General features: G+C 37.6%; 1 protein-coding gene, 1 long non-coding RNA gene and 1 pseudogene across 2 annotated transcripts in view; all 3 read right to left on the bottom strand.

Moving 5' to 3' along the window:
• Positions 1-4,960: 4,960 nt before the first annotated feature.
• LOC141773886 (uncharacterized) overlaps positions 4,961-15,653 on the bottom strand; it is a 48,548-nt gene continuing 37,855 nt past the window's right edge. Inside the window, exons 2-4 of the long non-coding RNA XR_012595201.1 lie at positions 5,612-5,709; positions 5,428-5,462; positions 4,961-5,189 (exon numbers count right to left, since the gene is read on the bottom strand). This is a non-coding gene — a long non-coding RNA (uncharacterized LOC141773886). The remainder of the gene's footprint in view (positions 5,190-5,427; positions 5,463-5,611; positions 5,710-15,653) is intronic.
• On the bottom strand, positions 6,191-7,265 carry LOC141773542 (polymeric immunoglobulin receptor-like). The gene is made up of 2 exons (XM_074645386.1): positions 6,721-7,265; positions 6,191-6,504 (listed from the first exon to the last, which is right to left on the bottom strand). The coding sequence occupies exons 1-2, from the start codon at positions 7,124-7,126 to the stop codon at positions 6,191-6,193; spliced, it is 720 nt and encodes a 239-aa protein (XP_074501487.1). The 5' UTR covers positions 7,127-7,265.
• On the bottom strand, positions 11,664-12,858 carry LOC141773543 (CMRF35-like molecule 5; annotated as a pseudogene).

Genomic DNA, 15,653 nt, shown 5'->3' on the forward strand with positions numbered 1-15,653 from the left:
ACACTTCCTCTGACTCAACACATCTTGCAAATAAAATCCCCACCCAACTTCTTCATCTTTAGAGTCCATTTTGCAATCTGGTTTACTTTTTCCTGGGGTGCTACATGTTCATTATGAGCAATGGTAGCTGAGCGCACATCAGTATCACTCCCAGTTTGTGAGCCCTATAATGGATGAATTTGAAACATGTGCATACCAATACGTATACCTATACCACCATACTATTTAGTGTGCCAGAAAAAGATTTAGTATGCCCCAATACATATGTAGCACACAGCTCCTATCACTATAATTATACCGGACTAGAATCAGAAGATACCAAACTCGAACAGGAGGCAGAAAAGTTATTTGCAATATCAAATGACCACAGTAGACAAAAAGCTAATAACTGGTACCTTGTATTTTAGAAAATAACAAACAAAATAAAATGAATACCCATGAGTTCAGTATACAGATAAATTGCACAAAGATGCTTCAGTTTCAACTCAGCAATGAAATATTTCTTTTGTCGCACTCAGGGTTTCAACCACTGAGTTGTTACCAACTATTTTTTCTAACTGGGTGCACCCTAATATCAATAACTCAAAATCTCAATTCTCAATATTTGGATCCAACATTCAATGAGTAACAATATTAAAACAATAACCCGGTTCAATATTATCACTTCTCAACTCGTTTCAACCTTACAATTATTCAATATTAACTATTCCAGTAATAGACATTGTTACCAAGGCACCACAATACACCATATCAATAATATGAATATTCAGTCCATTCACTTTAACCAGTGTGATGGTTAACACTCAGTCCTTTCACCGGCACAGGGAATGTGTTTCAGGGAGCACGAAGAGGGTAAATGTTTTCCAAGTCAAGTCAAAAAAGGGGTTAAGTCAGAGTCTGGGGTTTGAGGTTGTGCACGGGATGCTGGGAGTTGAGTGTAAAGGGTGGTGTAGCCATGTACAGGTTGTGATGTTTACCCTACCGCCGTGGCAGAAGAGGGGCAAGGTTGACAATTCTTGGCTCTGGGATCTTCAATCCAGGGTCTAGATGTCTCGTCTGGGTTAGCTCGCCATCAACTTTGAATCTCTCCAAACAACCTGACCTGCAGTTATTGACATGGCCAGAATTGTTCATGAATCAATTGCATTTCTGATTCATCAGGAATTAATAATTCCTTTAACTTCAACAACACATATTCATATAACGTAGATTTTACAATCAACATATTTTAAATAACCTTCACAGTGCATGAATTACAAATGAAACTGTGGTAAAATGAGACTATCTTAACTTAACATACTTTTTAAATTAAAACACATAATATTACATGAATTATAAATTATACAGTGTAAACCTGACACATTACTATTTCCTTCTTATATGTGTCTTTTTATTTAAATCAAATACACTATACCATGAAATAAAATACCTGACAAACCATAACTCATGTTGCTTCAGTATTAAACAGTTCTGTGGCTTTACTAGCCAGAGAAAACATTGAGCAATTAAACACTCTTTATGTCACATTTTATATTCTTCCCAGTGCAGCTTTAATTCAGTTGAGCTCTACAACATTTAGCTAAATGCACTGTTCATAGCTTAATGCTAAGTCTGTTAACTCTGGGCCTTTTCACTTGAACTTGTTAGCTCAGCACATCGTGACGCAGCACTTATTTATTACAGCGTGAGTTTCTCTGTGTCGCTCAGCAGCTTTCAGTGAGCAGGGCCTCTCTCACACACACATCTATGAGCTTATAACAGAGTACAGACTGTTACCATCATGATTTGACAACGTTATATTGTGTTTACAACTTTATCTGAGCTATATTTTTACCGTTCAGCAGCAGCTCCTCTCCTCACAGTGTCCTCTAGCGTTTGAGCAGCGTATACTGTCTAGCCTGCCTGGGGTGCGGTAAACCTGCGCTCTGATTGGCTAAGGCACCTCTGTGTGTTAACTCTTTGCGACCTGGGTTACACATAGTATGTCAAATGCAGTATGCCAAAAATACCAGGATGTCCTACTGCATCCGGTCGCATATTGCCGTATGCAAGCTATCATGCTTTTATGGCTATTCTGACCCACAATCCTCTGCGCAGCGAATATATGAGCAAGAAGGTCAAAGTACAAGGTGCAATGTTATGACAAAGCTGTATGGCCAAGTTGTATGCATACAGTACTGCATGCAACAGTATGTACTTTGTAAGGGCAGCTGCAGTATATACTAAAAGTAAAAATAAAACTTGTGATTTGGAACACAGCTATAGTCCTTTTTCACATTAAACATTTTGAGTTAGAAAGCACAGGTGTCATTATTAACATTAACGATGGCTCCGTTCTATTCAAGTGTCCCAGGAAGCCATGACAGTGTGACAGTGAATCAGCATGCACAATACCACGACACTGAAACTGAGGCAGCTAAATGGAATTCAGCCATTATTCATGTTACTGTGAAATAGGAAACTGACAAGGAACTGACCAGCAACGTAAAAAATGGAGGGTTTGAAAATGCCCAAAAATTTAAAAAAAATAATGCAAATAAGGGCAAAACTCACCTGGAAGTTCTGTAGTGATCTTCAAACACACTGACGGTGGCAATATAGCGCTGTCTGAACACGTCCAGTGGGTTTTATCATCAGGTTGTACAGTGCATTCACGGCTAGTTGCAGCACTGGCAGTAATGTTGGTGAGACAAATGAAAGACAACAAATAGGAAGTGATTGGTATTTAAATAATATTACTCAAAACTGAAAATCAGTTAATTGATTTTGTATTTAAACTTCAGGTGTGAGGTGCTAATTTGTGTTTATCGATCAGACATGCCATTTTAACATCAACCAACTTTAATATTGTTGTAAATGCCCGCGAAAGATGAAGTGCATTGGGTCTTTAAAAGAAAGAACAATAAAACAAAACTGTGAAAGTAACAAAAATGAAAGATTTTCTCTTGTCAAATTCTTGCAAAAAAGATCATATTTTACATCAGTAATTGTATAGTCTTAATGTTTAGTTCACTAAGATCACCCCTTTTTCATGTGAGGATCAAGAGTTGTGTTATTATTCAACAGGACAATCTTGGTAGCGGCAGCTTGGCCACCAGGCAGGTGGAGCTGCTGGGTCGCAAGTGAGCTCTCGTGAATTGTTTTAAATGGCTGGCTGTAAGTTTATGAGGTGATTAAAAAGAATACAAGGAGAATATTTTGAGATGGTGTACAGATACACTATGAGCATTGCTGGTGTTGTATTGTGAGTGAACCATCTTATTAGCTGCAGGATATTCTAATGTTGATAGAAGGCACAGTATAATAGTCATGAAGCAAATTGTTTTTATTGATGACACTTGTCACAAATCACAGAAAATCAAATATATACCCATTTTAGTATAGATATAAAAGACTTGCTATGAAAATGTCTGAATAACAGGATAAGTTTCATGTTACCAAGGTGAGAGTGTAAATGTGGATATGTACACTTTTTCGAATCTTAATTATCACTATGTTGGTTTCACTTTGAAGTCTTTCACCTGTGGCACAGTAAAATCATTCCAGTGCTGCAGGTAGTCACAGTAGTACTAGTACTAGCAACAGAGTCTATCCTCTGTAGTTATAAAATGAAGATTTTAACAGCATCGCTCTCACTTCCATAACTCTACAATGCACTGATAAAACCACATTACATGTTGCTCTTTAAGTTCTAAATGTTTGCAGTTCCACAAAGCTTATGAAATTATACTATTTTAGGGCTGTCAGTCGATTAAAATATTTCGCACGATGGTCCATAGTTAATCACAAATTAATCACACATTTTTTTACTGTTCAAAATGTACCTTAAAGGGAGATTTGTAAAGGATTTAATACTCTTATCAACATATAGAGAGCTGCTTTATGCAAATGCATGTACTAAAACTTAAAAATATGCTCAAATCATAACATGGCAAACTGAAGCCCAACAGACAACAACAGCTGTCAGTGTGTCAGAGTGCTGACTTGACTAGAACTTGCCCCAAACTGCATGTGATTATCATAAAGTGGGCATGTCTGTAAAGGGGAGACTCGTGGGTACCTATAGAACCCATTTACATTCACATATCTTGAGGTCAGAGGTCAAGGGACCCCTTTGAAAATGGCCATAACAGTTTTTCCTCAACCAAATTTAACATAAGTCGTGAGAGATATTTAGCCTCCTTCTCAACAAGCTACATGGTAGGTAACAATGGATTCATTAGGTTTTTCTAGTTTTATATGATGATATCTTCACTCTAGCTTTAAAAATGAGCCCGCTACAACCTAAAAATTACAAGTTGCGTTAATGCGTTAAAGAAATTAGTGGCATTAAAATAATTTTGAACATTGACAGCCCTAATTATTTTGTACTCCTCTGTGCACTGCAAGTTGTTTGTCTTTATTCAGTTACATTTGACATAATGACTTCTCTAAACATAAAATTAAATGTGCATTCACTTTTAAAGGAATGAAAACAGCATATACATAAAAAAAATGATTTAAAACACATGGCTAGTATACATTGAGAGTGTATTAACAGCCTGAAAATAGAAATGAGGATTATATTATTGCAAATTTATACCTAATAAATTAAGCGCATTAAACCCAATATACAATACAACATTCTTTGCAATGTTTTGCCGCTATGCAGAGGTGGATACAAATGCATGGCAAGGGTGAAAAAAACAACAACGAACAACTTGCTGCTGAGACGTCTTTTCAACCAGTTGGAGAACAAAAGAAAAATGAAAATGAGGAAGGAATGGCAAAGAAACTATGCAATGCAAAGAGCAAACATGATGCAAGTTTATAAGAGACTCAATTAAAGGGCAACATTTTGACTTGGTGAGAACAAAATGATCGGCAAAAAATACTGAACTACAGTACGTGAGAAGAGTCAGACAGGATTTGGTTATCTTAATATTCAGCCTTTATATTCCATCCACATCACTCTCTGCATCAGACCTCTGGGTAAAGAAGGAGAGAGAGAGAGATATGAAAGTTTCAATTTTTGATGAATTTCAAATTTGTTTCATTTAATTACTGGTGTGGTTTGTAAAATAAAAATGATAAAAAGTGTACTCATGTGTGTTTAAGTGTACTTATATTGTGTAATATGAGTTATGGTTTTAATGGTTAAGGGTTACCTCGCCTGAAGTTCTTCTTACGTAACTTACTACCTCTTCAACCTGTGTTGAAGGAGAAAAACATCCAATTTACAGTAAGATTACAGAAGTTTACTAGATGGCATTACATTAGATTACATCAACAATACTTTACAATACTATATTATAGCTTTGTGATCAAAGACATACAACAGTATAGAACTGTAGTAAACATAAACACATTACAATGAAATCATCTCTACAGTGTAATGCAGTTTGCTCTGTGAAAATATAAATCTGGAAATTAATCCACATATTGTACCGTTGTTGTGTCTGATGATTCTGCTCTGGTCTGCACTAAAGGAGAGACAGAAAAAAAACACCAGTTACGGACTCTTAATGCTCGATGACAGTAATGCAAACTAGTCCTCAATTCAAACAAAATATTGTAGAATAAACAGAAATTTATAACACAAATTGGTTTTATCAGTTCACCATATACTTACTGTGTCTTTTGATCATAAAACAGATGAACAAGGTCACCATGACAACGAGGACCAACACGCTCAGACGGATGCCGAAAATCTTTAGGTGATCAGAAGGACTGCAGCAGGAAATTTGAATACAAATGAATTAACAATAAATAAATAAACAGAACAGTCTTATTTAAACAGTAGTCTAAAATATATTCATCATCCTGGTCACATACTGCAGTTAAAAAGTTATTTAGTCTAACAGTAGAACTTATCTTCTAATGTCAGTAAAAACACATGTACAGATTATTACAAGGACTGTTTTCTGGATCACAAAATGTCCACATTTCTCTAAATACTGTATGTTAATGCAAAGGCTGCTGACCTTGGGTGTCCATCCTGAGATGTGGGAGCTGTGGATGTAAAGACAGGGGTGAGATTCACAGGTTCAAGAGTGGGTGACACAGGGGTTAAACCTGTTGCTGTATCTGTGTAAAATTCAAAATAGCACCATGATTACCACTGTAATATGACTATACTCAATGCTAATATCACTTCTGTATTAAATCAACACATAGATTGTTGTACTTGACAAATAATTATAAATGAAAATTACTTATAGTACTTACTAGTGGTAGGTTGCTCATTAACAGTTACATGTACTGGCATCTGTAAGTCTCCTTTAGCACACCAATACCAGCCGCTGCTCTCTGTCCTCAGTCCACTCATAGTCACAGTGAAAACATTGGGGACACTTGCATTGGTGGTCACTCTTGTTCCATCTATTGGTCCAGACGACATCGTCACACAGGAGCTGCCCAGCCTGCACCACGCAATTTCTCCAGAGTTACCGTGGCAATTGATGGTTATACTATCTCCTTTAAATCCTGTAATCTCCTGATGATCCACATAGAGACCGGGCGTACCTTTAGGTAAAACAAATAATATTCAATAGAAAATTGCAGAAACCTTTGGTACATGCTGGTGATGTTTCAGACGTCTTAATTACTGTCCTCAATCTTTACATTTATTCTCATTAATTTTAGTGATGAAGTAATTACAAATTGCATCAAACAATGAGAATCTCCTTAGTGTTCACAAAGGATTTGAAATGTGCTTAAAGATGCTTTAAGGTCTCTTACCTCTGTTGACTGACAGGTGAAAATACTCTACGACATCTAGCCCTCCATCAATCTCCACAGCACACCAGTAATCAGTGTCCTCATCCGTCAGATCTTTTATAGTCACAGTGAAGATTCTTTGCTTTTTGTCATCAGAGATTGAAAACTTTTCTGAATTTTGTTGGTTTGTTTTAACTGCATAAGAGCAGGAGGACCATGTAGATCCTTTCCACAAGTATTTCACATGGTTTGTGTATTTTGAGTCATAGAGACATGGGATAGTGACCGAGTCTCCAGCCTTCACTGACATTTTACTGACTGTTGTTATGCTGTGAATTCCTGCAACAAGAACAAATACAGCATTTTGACAGATATGCTTGCTAACAGTATTGTTCCTTCCTATGACCTTCATGTTGGAGCGATTCATATTAACAGTTGTGCATATTAAATTATAGTTGTCTCCACAATTTATGAAATAAAACACTGGTAGGTTATTATAAAGGATTATTTAGCACAACTTCCTGCCTAACTGTATCATCATCTGACAAGAGGAACACAAAGAAACATAATAGGCTAAACCATTTTAAAAGGACCCGTTACTGACCTGTGAGTCCAGTGAGAATGAGAAGAAAGTTGAGATGAACAGCCATCTCAGTGAGCGAGCAGTCCGACAAAACAACACGGAGCAAGGCACCGACACACTTCTGTACAGAACTCTACTTCTCAATCTTATTCGATATGAAATTGCATCTGTTACAATCATTCTTCCTCGTAAGTCAGTTGCATCACATAAGTTGGCTGATGAAGTACATATTGTAAGCAGTCACGTAGTATTTGGGGTTTGTAATTATCAGTGAGCATTGTACACATTAAGCTGTCCAGCCTTCCATTATCTGGTGAGTGGACAGTCTCCATAATATCTGGCAAACTCCTTATGGGAACGCTGGAGACACTGGTGATCACTGATAAAAATGATTAGATAATTAATGGTAACATTGGCCCAATTGTATTCATGTGTGATGATGTTAGTCCCCACAGTAGCCATTTCATTGTAGTGAGACCTTTTTTTGAAACTTGACCTCACGTTATAAAATGACCTGTGGTGACCTCTAGGATAATCACAGCCTCATGAAACTTTACAGCCACAAACTACAGATATAGACCATACAGAGGATGGATGGCTTATAACTAGCTTTGTTTGAGGGCATGCCAAGCTAGCCGTTATGCAAATGTATTACTTATCTGGCAAACTCTCAAAGCTACTCAAAGCTTTTGGGAAACACTTCTTCAGCTTAAGAAGGGTCGTAAGATGGATATTGCAAACATCTTAGCTTTAAGATGCTTTTGGGAAACCAGGACCAGTTCAGCACTTGTGTGAAACATTTTGCAGCTATGCAGAGGAGAATAAAAAAAGGAGAAGGTGTAAACCCTCAAAATTAAAAAGAAGTAAGAAGTTGTTGCAAAACCAAAGAACAGATGGCAACACATTGCAACACTATCATCTAAGAAAAGAGTCCAGTGATAGACAGGCAGATAAGATGTAGGGTTAGGGGTAACATTTACAGGTTTTGCTGGTTCTGGGCCAACCTGCTATATGTTACATCCTCATCTTTTGCTTCAACCTGTTGCAGAACAGAAGAAAAAATGACAATTAGTAAGAAAGATCAAAGATAAAGCAGACTAAGAGTCAACTGCCACACTAGCAGTGTGGCAAAAAAATTTGAGAGAAAAGTTACACCATGTATGTGAGCAACAGTGGTGAGACTGGGCTGTTAAAATTTACCGGTTGCACAGATTGTAGTTCGACAGTAACCACAGAGCTGTACGTCACGTCCACATCACTCTTAGCTTCTGACCTCTGGGTAAGAAAGAAGAGACAGATGTGAAACAGATCGATTGAACAGTTAAACCTTTTTTCAGTTTTTTGCTTCATTCAAATACAAATGTGTATGATGAAATAATAAATGCTATTTGAGTGTGTCTTTTCGTGTGCTTATGTTGTGTAATACAGGTTGTGGTTTAATGGTTTACGGCTACCTTAACTGACGTTTTTCTCATTTGCGTAACATTGTTGTATGTTACTTCCTCTTCAGCCTGATGAAGGAGCAAACCAAATGTTATTTATATAAAGGCTATCACCATTTTATTAGACTAGATCTGATTAGATTACATCAACATGACCACCTTTGTTAAAATAGTAATCATGAACCATTTCATGAAAATACTTCCTTTTTAAGGTGAACACATGAGAGGAATTAGAGTTTACTAAAACCTTATTCTATATAATAGTCCAAAGAAAATATTAATAATTCTGAGGTGGGTCTTACTTAAAAAAAAAAGAAAAGAAACATAAGGTTCAGCCAATAATATTCATACAGTCACTTACCGGGGCTGAAGTTCTTTTCTTTTTCTTAACAGTACTGTATGTTACTTCCTCTTGAGCCTGTGTTGAAGGAGCAGAGGACAGAACATGAATGGCAACCAATAACCATAATTGATTTATTTATTAAACCTACTGATCACATATGTGCTCAGTTAAGATTTTATCTGTCAATGCTTACTATCTCTTTCAAAAATGAAGTTTATTCAAGTATGCTATTAGTATACTTCTTTTAAACTCAAAATAAGAGTGTATGCTTTCAGATTACTTTTTATCTACCTACCTGTACCTAAATTTAACAAAATTATACTTCAGTATACTTGGCTTCTACTGAAAAGTATACAGAAAAGTATATTTTACTGAGTACTATAAGTTCACTTAAAGGGACTGTAAGAATCAGAAATTGCTTGTTAACAGCGACACCTGTGACCGTTAAGTCAACGAAAGTCAGCGTCCTAAAAAATCGGCCCATGTTTTTTCCTTAATTGTCACTGGGCTGGCCCAATCGATCTGTGCCGGGTGGCCACAGTGGGGAGAAGAGGGAGGGAGATGAGGGAGGGAGTGCAAAGTTTGCGGTAAGCAGTTATGGGCTGCCTGGCTCAACATGTCATGAGAGATGAGCAGTGCTCGAAGTGGGCCGGTACGCAGTATTTTACTAATTTTACTCCTTGGCGTACCGTGACTTTTTCATGCGTACCGGAGCTTCTCACAAGCTGCCGGTATCAGGTTCTTTGTGAGATTCATTATGGTGATACATAATGGAGCAGAGCCAGCAGATTTGAGCCGCGTGCGTTCCCGTAGTGAACTGAAGAGCCGCGCTATTAATATCCGCACAAGCCGAAGCCTGGCTGTTCACATCATTGGCATCATGGCATCAATTATGGAAGAGGGGCAATTTATTGAGTTTTCTTTCCTGAGATTTAAAGGTAAAATTAGAAGTTTAACATAAAAATGCTGTCGCAGTGTACTTATTATTTTGTTATTTTCATTGTTTTAAAGTCACCAGAATTCAGGAAACAAAGACTCTGAAACTCAAATTTTTGCTGCAAGATGTCACAGACTGGAGGAAAACAACCATTCAGAGCTGATTTGGAGTCTGCCGTCCAGCTGCCGCCTGTCGATCACTCACAAACTGCGATCAAACGGTCAAACTAGGCACAGGCACACTCTTTTACTGTAATGCCTATTGAGAAAGTTTGTGACCCGGCAGCCATGTTGAGATCAGTTGGGGAAATATCAAGCACCGCCCACCAGCCGGAGCACAGCCAATAGGAACGCTCTGTCTGAAATGACCTATGATTGGCCAAAGTCTCACGTCACAAGCTAGATTTGTTTTAAAAACAGAGCCAAGAGGAGGTGCAGAAGTCTAGTTTTCTTTCAGAACACCTGAATTACAATATGCTGAAAGGTTATTATGGAAGTTTTGCCCAGTGATGCCAAAAATATACTGCCTACTGCCTCTTTAAAAAAGAAAACAAACATAAGGTTCAACCCCAATAATATTCATACAGTCACTTACCGGGGCTGAAGTTCTTCTCTTTTTCTTAACAGTACTGTATGTTACTTCATCTTGAACCTGTGTTGAAGGAGCAGAGGACAGAACATGAATGGCAACCAATAACCATGATTGATTTATTCATTAAACCTATTACTGTATTTGTCATCACATATGTGCTCAGTTAAGTTTCTATCTGTCAATGCTTTCTCTATTCTCCTATTAAAAGATGCACAAGAATGATATTATCAAGATGCATTTTGTGTAATATAACTATTAGATGTTCAGCTGCAGTGATACATGGTAGTCCTGCAGCTGCAAATGGACAACACAGTATAGTCTCTGAAATGTGTAGTCTTTATTTCGCTCGGTATCACGGCAGTGTTAAATTAAGCAAATGGCCACGATAGTGCGTCTCTTTCTTTGTAAGAGAAATGTAACGGAAAATGAATCAGCATATCTTACTGTACCGTTGTTGAGGCAGATGATTCTGCTTTGGTCCGCTCTAAAAGTGAAGCAATGAAAAAAACAATTAGTGACCATCAGTGCTCAATGACAATAATGCACAATAGTCTACATTTATGGTAAAACATATTTAGGATTAACAAAACCGTTTTGGTATGAAATATCAAAATTCAGTATAGACTTACTGTGTCTTTTGAACACAAACCAGATGCACAATGTCACCATTACAACAAAGATCAGCAAACTCAAAGGGATGATGAAGCGCATCAGGTCCACTGGAACACTGCGGCTTAAATCACATAATGCAAATCAAATTAAATGAAAAGACTTGAATGCAGTGTATATAGTTGAATGCAAATGTGAAGGCTTCTGACCTGTGCTGTTCACCCTGAACTGTGGTAGATGAGTTGTCTGTAAAAACAGTGGTGACATTCACAGGCTCAGGAGTTGATGATAAGGTGGTTAAATGGATTGTTGCTGTAAGAGTGGCTATAATCCAAAACAAGACAATGAATACTAGAGTAAAATGACAATAATGAATCCTAATATATCTTCTATATTAAATCAAAACATTTATAAATGACACTTGACAAATGTAATAATTTACAATTATATATTTATAATTTATAATAACTTACTAGTGGTAGGTTGCTCAGTAACAGTTACATGTACTGGCATCTGTAAGTCTCCTTTAGCACACCAATACCAGCCGCTGCTCTCTGTCCTCAGTCCACTCATAGTCACAATGAAAACATTGGGGACACTCCTACTGATGGTTACTCTTGTTCCATCTATTTAATCCAGACGACGTCGTCACACAGGAGCTGCCCAGCCTGCACCACGCAATTTCTCCAGAGTTACCGTGGCAATTGATGGTTATATTACCTCCTTTAAATCCTGTAATCTCCTGATGATCCACATAGAGACTGGGCGTACCTTTAGGTAAAACAAATAATATTCAATAGAAAATTGCAGAAGCCTTTGGTACATGCTGGTGATGTTTCAGACATCTTATTACAACTGGTGGATAATTACTGTCCACAACCTTTACATTTATTCCCATTAATTTAGAGGGACAAAGTAATTAAAAAAATTGCAGCAAACAATTAGAACTTTCTCATTGTTCATAAGGGATTTTAAATGTGCTTAAAGATGCTTTAAGGTCTCTTACCTCTGGTGACCAACAGGTGAAAATACTCTCTGACATCTGGCCCTCCGTTAATCTCCACAGCACACCAGTAATCAGTGTCTTTATCTGTCAGATCTTTTATAGTCACAGTGAAGATTCTTTGCTTTTTGTCATCAGAGATTGAAAACCTTCCTGAATTTTGTTGGTTTGTTTTAACTGCATAAGAGCAGGAGGACCATGTATATCCTTTACACAAGTATTTCACATGGTTTGTGTATTGTGAGTCATAGAGACATGGGATAGTGACCGAGTCTCCAGCCTTCACTGACATTTCACTGACTGTTGTTATGCTGTGAATTCCTGCAACAAGAATAAATACAGCATCTTAACAGATATGCTTGCTAACAGTATTGTTCCTTCCTATGACCTTCATGTTGGAGCGATTCATATTAACAGTTTTGCATATTAAATTATAGTTGTCTCCACAATTTATGAAATAAAACACTGGTAGGTTATTATAAAGGATTATGTAGCACAACTTCCTGCCTAACTGTATCATCATCTGACATGAAGAACACAAAGAAACATAATAGGCTAAACCATTTTAAAAGGACCCGTTACTGACCTGTGAGTCCAGTGAGAATGAGAAGAAAGTTGAGATGAACAGCCATCTCAGAGAGCGAGCAGTCCGACAAAACAACACGGAGCAAGACACCAACACACTTCTGTACAGAACTCTACTTCCCAATTGTGTAACATATGCAATTGCATCTGTTACAATCGTTCTTCCTCGTAATTCAGTTGCATCACATAAGTTGGCTGATGAAGTAAATATTGTAAGCAGTCACGTAGTATTTTGGGTTTGTAATTATCAGTGAGCATTGTACACATTAAGCTGTCCAGCCTTCCATTATCTGGTGAGCGGACAGTCTCCATAATATCTGGCAAACTCCTTATGGGAACGCTGGAGACACTGGTGATCACTGATAAAAATGATTAGATAATTAATGGTAACATTGGCCCAATTGTATTCATGTGTGATGATGTTAGTCCCCACAGTAGCCATTTCATTGTAGTGAGACCATTTTTTGAAACTTGACCTCACGTTATAAAATGACCTGTGGTGACCTCTAGGATAATCACAGCCTCATGAAACTTTACAGCCACAAACTAGAGACATAGACCATACAGAGGATGGATGGCTTATAACTAGCTTTGTTTGAGGGCATGCAAAGATAGCCGTTATGCAAATGTATTACTTGGTGACATCACCACGTTATGGAAGAAAAGGCGGGACTTCAATCAAGGCGTTTCAGGCAGTTCAGGAGCAGTGTTTCTGTGGGGGAGAGGAACTCCCTTTGGCATGGACTTTGGGCTTTGTAACTTTGCCGACCTTTCACATGAACAAAAAACTATAAAACACACTAAAGGAAAGGGGAAAAAAACAAAAGTGTAATAGGTCGCCCTTAAGATTTAAGTTTGTGATGTTAAGAGAAGGCGCATTATAATAGTCATGAAGCAAATTGTTTTTATTGATGACACTTGTCACGAATCACAGAAAATCAAACATATACCCATTTTAGTATAGATATGATAGACTTGCTATGAAAATGTTTGAATAACAGGATAAGTTTCATGTTACCAAGTTGAGGGTGTAAATGTGGATATGTACACTTTTTCGAATCTTAATTATCACTATGTTGGTTTCACTTTGAAGTCTTTCACCTGTGGCACAGTAAAATCATTCCAGTGCTGCAGGTAGTCACAGTAGTACTAGTACTAGCAACAGAGTCTCTCGTCAATAGTTATAAAATCAAGGTTTTAACAGCATCGCTCTCCTTTCCATAACTCTATAATATACTGATAAAACCACGTTACATGTTGCTCTTTAAGTTCTAAATGTTTGCAGTTCCACAAAGCTTATGAAATTATACAGTTTTTAGGGCTGTCATTCAATTAAAATATTTCGCACGATGGTCCATAGTTAATCGCAAATTAATTACACATTTTTTTACTGTTCAAAATGTACCTTAAAGGGAGATTTGTCAAGTATTTAATACTCTTATCAACATGGGAGTGGACAAATATGCTGCTTTATGCAAATGCATGTACTGTATATATTTATTATTGTAAATCATTAACAACACAAAACGATGACAAATTTTATTCAGAAACTCTCACAGGTACTGCGTTAAGCATTAAAAATATGCTCAAATCATAACATGGCAAACTCAAGCCCAACAGACAACAACAGCTGTCAGTGTGTCAGTGTGCTGACTTGACCATGACTTGCCCCAAACTGCATGTGATTATCATAAAGTGGGCATGTCTGTAAAGACAAAAACGTTTTGGTATGAAATATCAAAATTCAGTATAGACTTACTGTATCTTTTGAACACAAACCAGATGCACAATGTCACCATTACAACAAAGATCAGCAAACTCAAAGGGATGATGAAGTGCATCAGGTCCACTGGAACACTGCGGCTTAAATCACATAATGCAAATCAAATGAAATAAAAAGACTTGAATGCAGTGTATATAGTTGAATGCAAATGTGAAGGCTTCCGACCTGTGCTGTTCACCCTGAACTGTGGTAGATGGTTTGTCTGTAAAAGTAGTGGTGACACTCACAGGATCAGGAGTTGATGATAAGATGGTTAAATGGGTTGTTGATGTAAGAGTGGCTATAATCCAAAACAAGACAATGAATACTAGAGTAAAATGACAATAATGAATCCTAATATCTCTTCTGTATTAAATCAAAACATTTATAAATGACACTCGACAAATTTTTATAATTTACAATTTTTTATTTATAATTTATAATAACTTACTAGTGGTAGGTTGCTCAGTAACAGTTACATGTACTGGCATCTGTAAGTCTCCTTTAGCACACCAATACCAGCCGCTGCTCTCTGTCCTCAGTGCACTCATAGTCACAGTGAATTTTGGGGACACTTGCATTGGTGGTCACTCTTGTTCCATTTATTGATCCAGACGACGTCGTCACACAGGAGCTGCCCAGCCTTCCATCCATCCATCTGCAACCGCTTATCCCGTTAGGGGTCGCGGGGGGGCTGGAGCCGATCCCAGCCGACATTGGGCGAAGGCAGGGTACACCCTGGACAGGTCGCCAGTCCATCGCAGGGCTGACACATAGAGACAGACAACCATTCACGCTCACATTCACACCTACGGGCAATTTAGAGTCCACAATTAACCTAACCTAACCTGCATGTCTTTCCGCAAAAGCTGGGGAACAATAGTGTGGGTGGGCGGGGGAAGAAGGTGGAAAAGAGGAGGAAAAGAGAGGAAAAGAAAGAAAAAGAGAGAAAGAGAGAAGAAAACACAATTCTGTAGCTCTTATTTTCACCCACATGGTGTTTTGAAGTCTTTATACACCATAGTATTTTTGTTAAAGAATAAAAACATTATTTTTTGTGCTTTTCGGGGGGAACAATACATGTCCACTTGAGAGGCAG

Source organism: Sebastes fasciatus, chromosome 9 (assembly GCF_043250625.1).
Source record: "Sebastes fasciatus isolate fSebFas1 chromosome 9, fSebFas1.pri, whole genome shotgun sequence".
NCBI classification, from domain to species: domain Eukaryota; kingdom Metazoa; phylum Chordata; class Actinopteri; order Perciformes; family Sebastidae; genus Sebastes; species Sebastes fasciatus.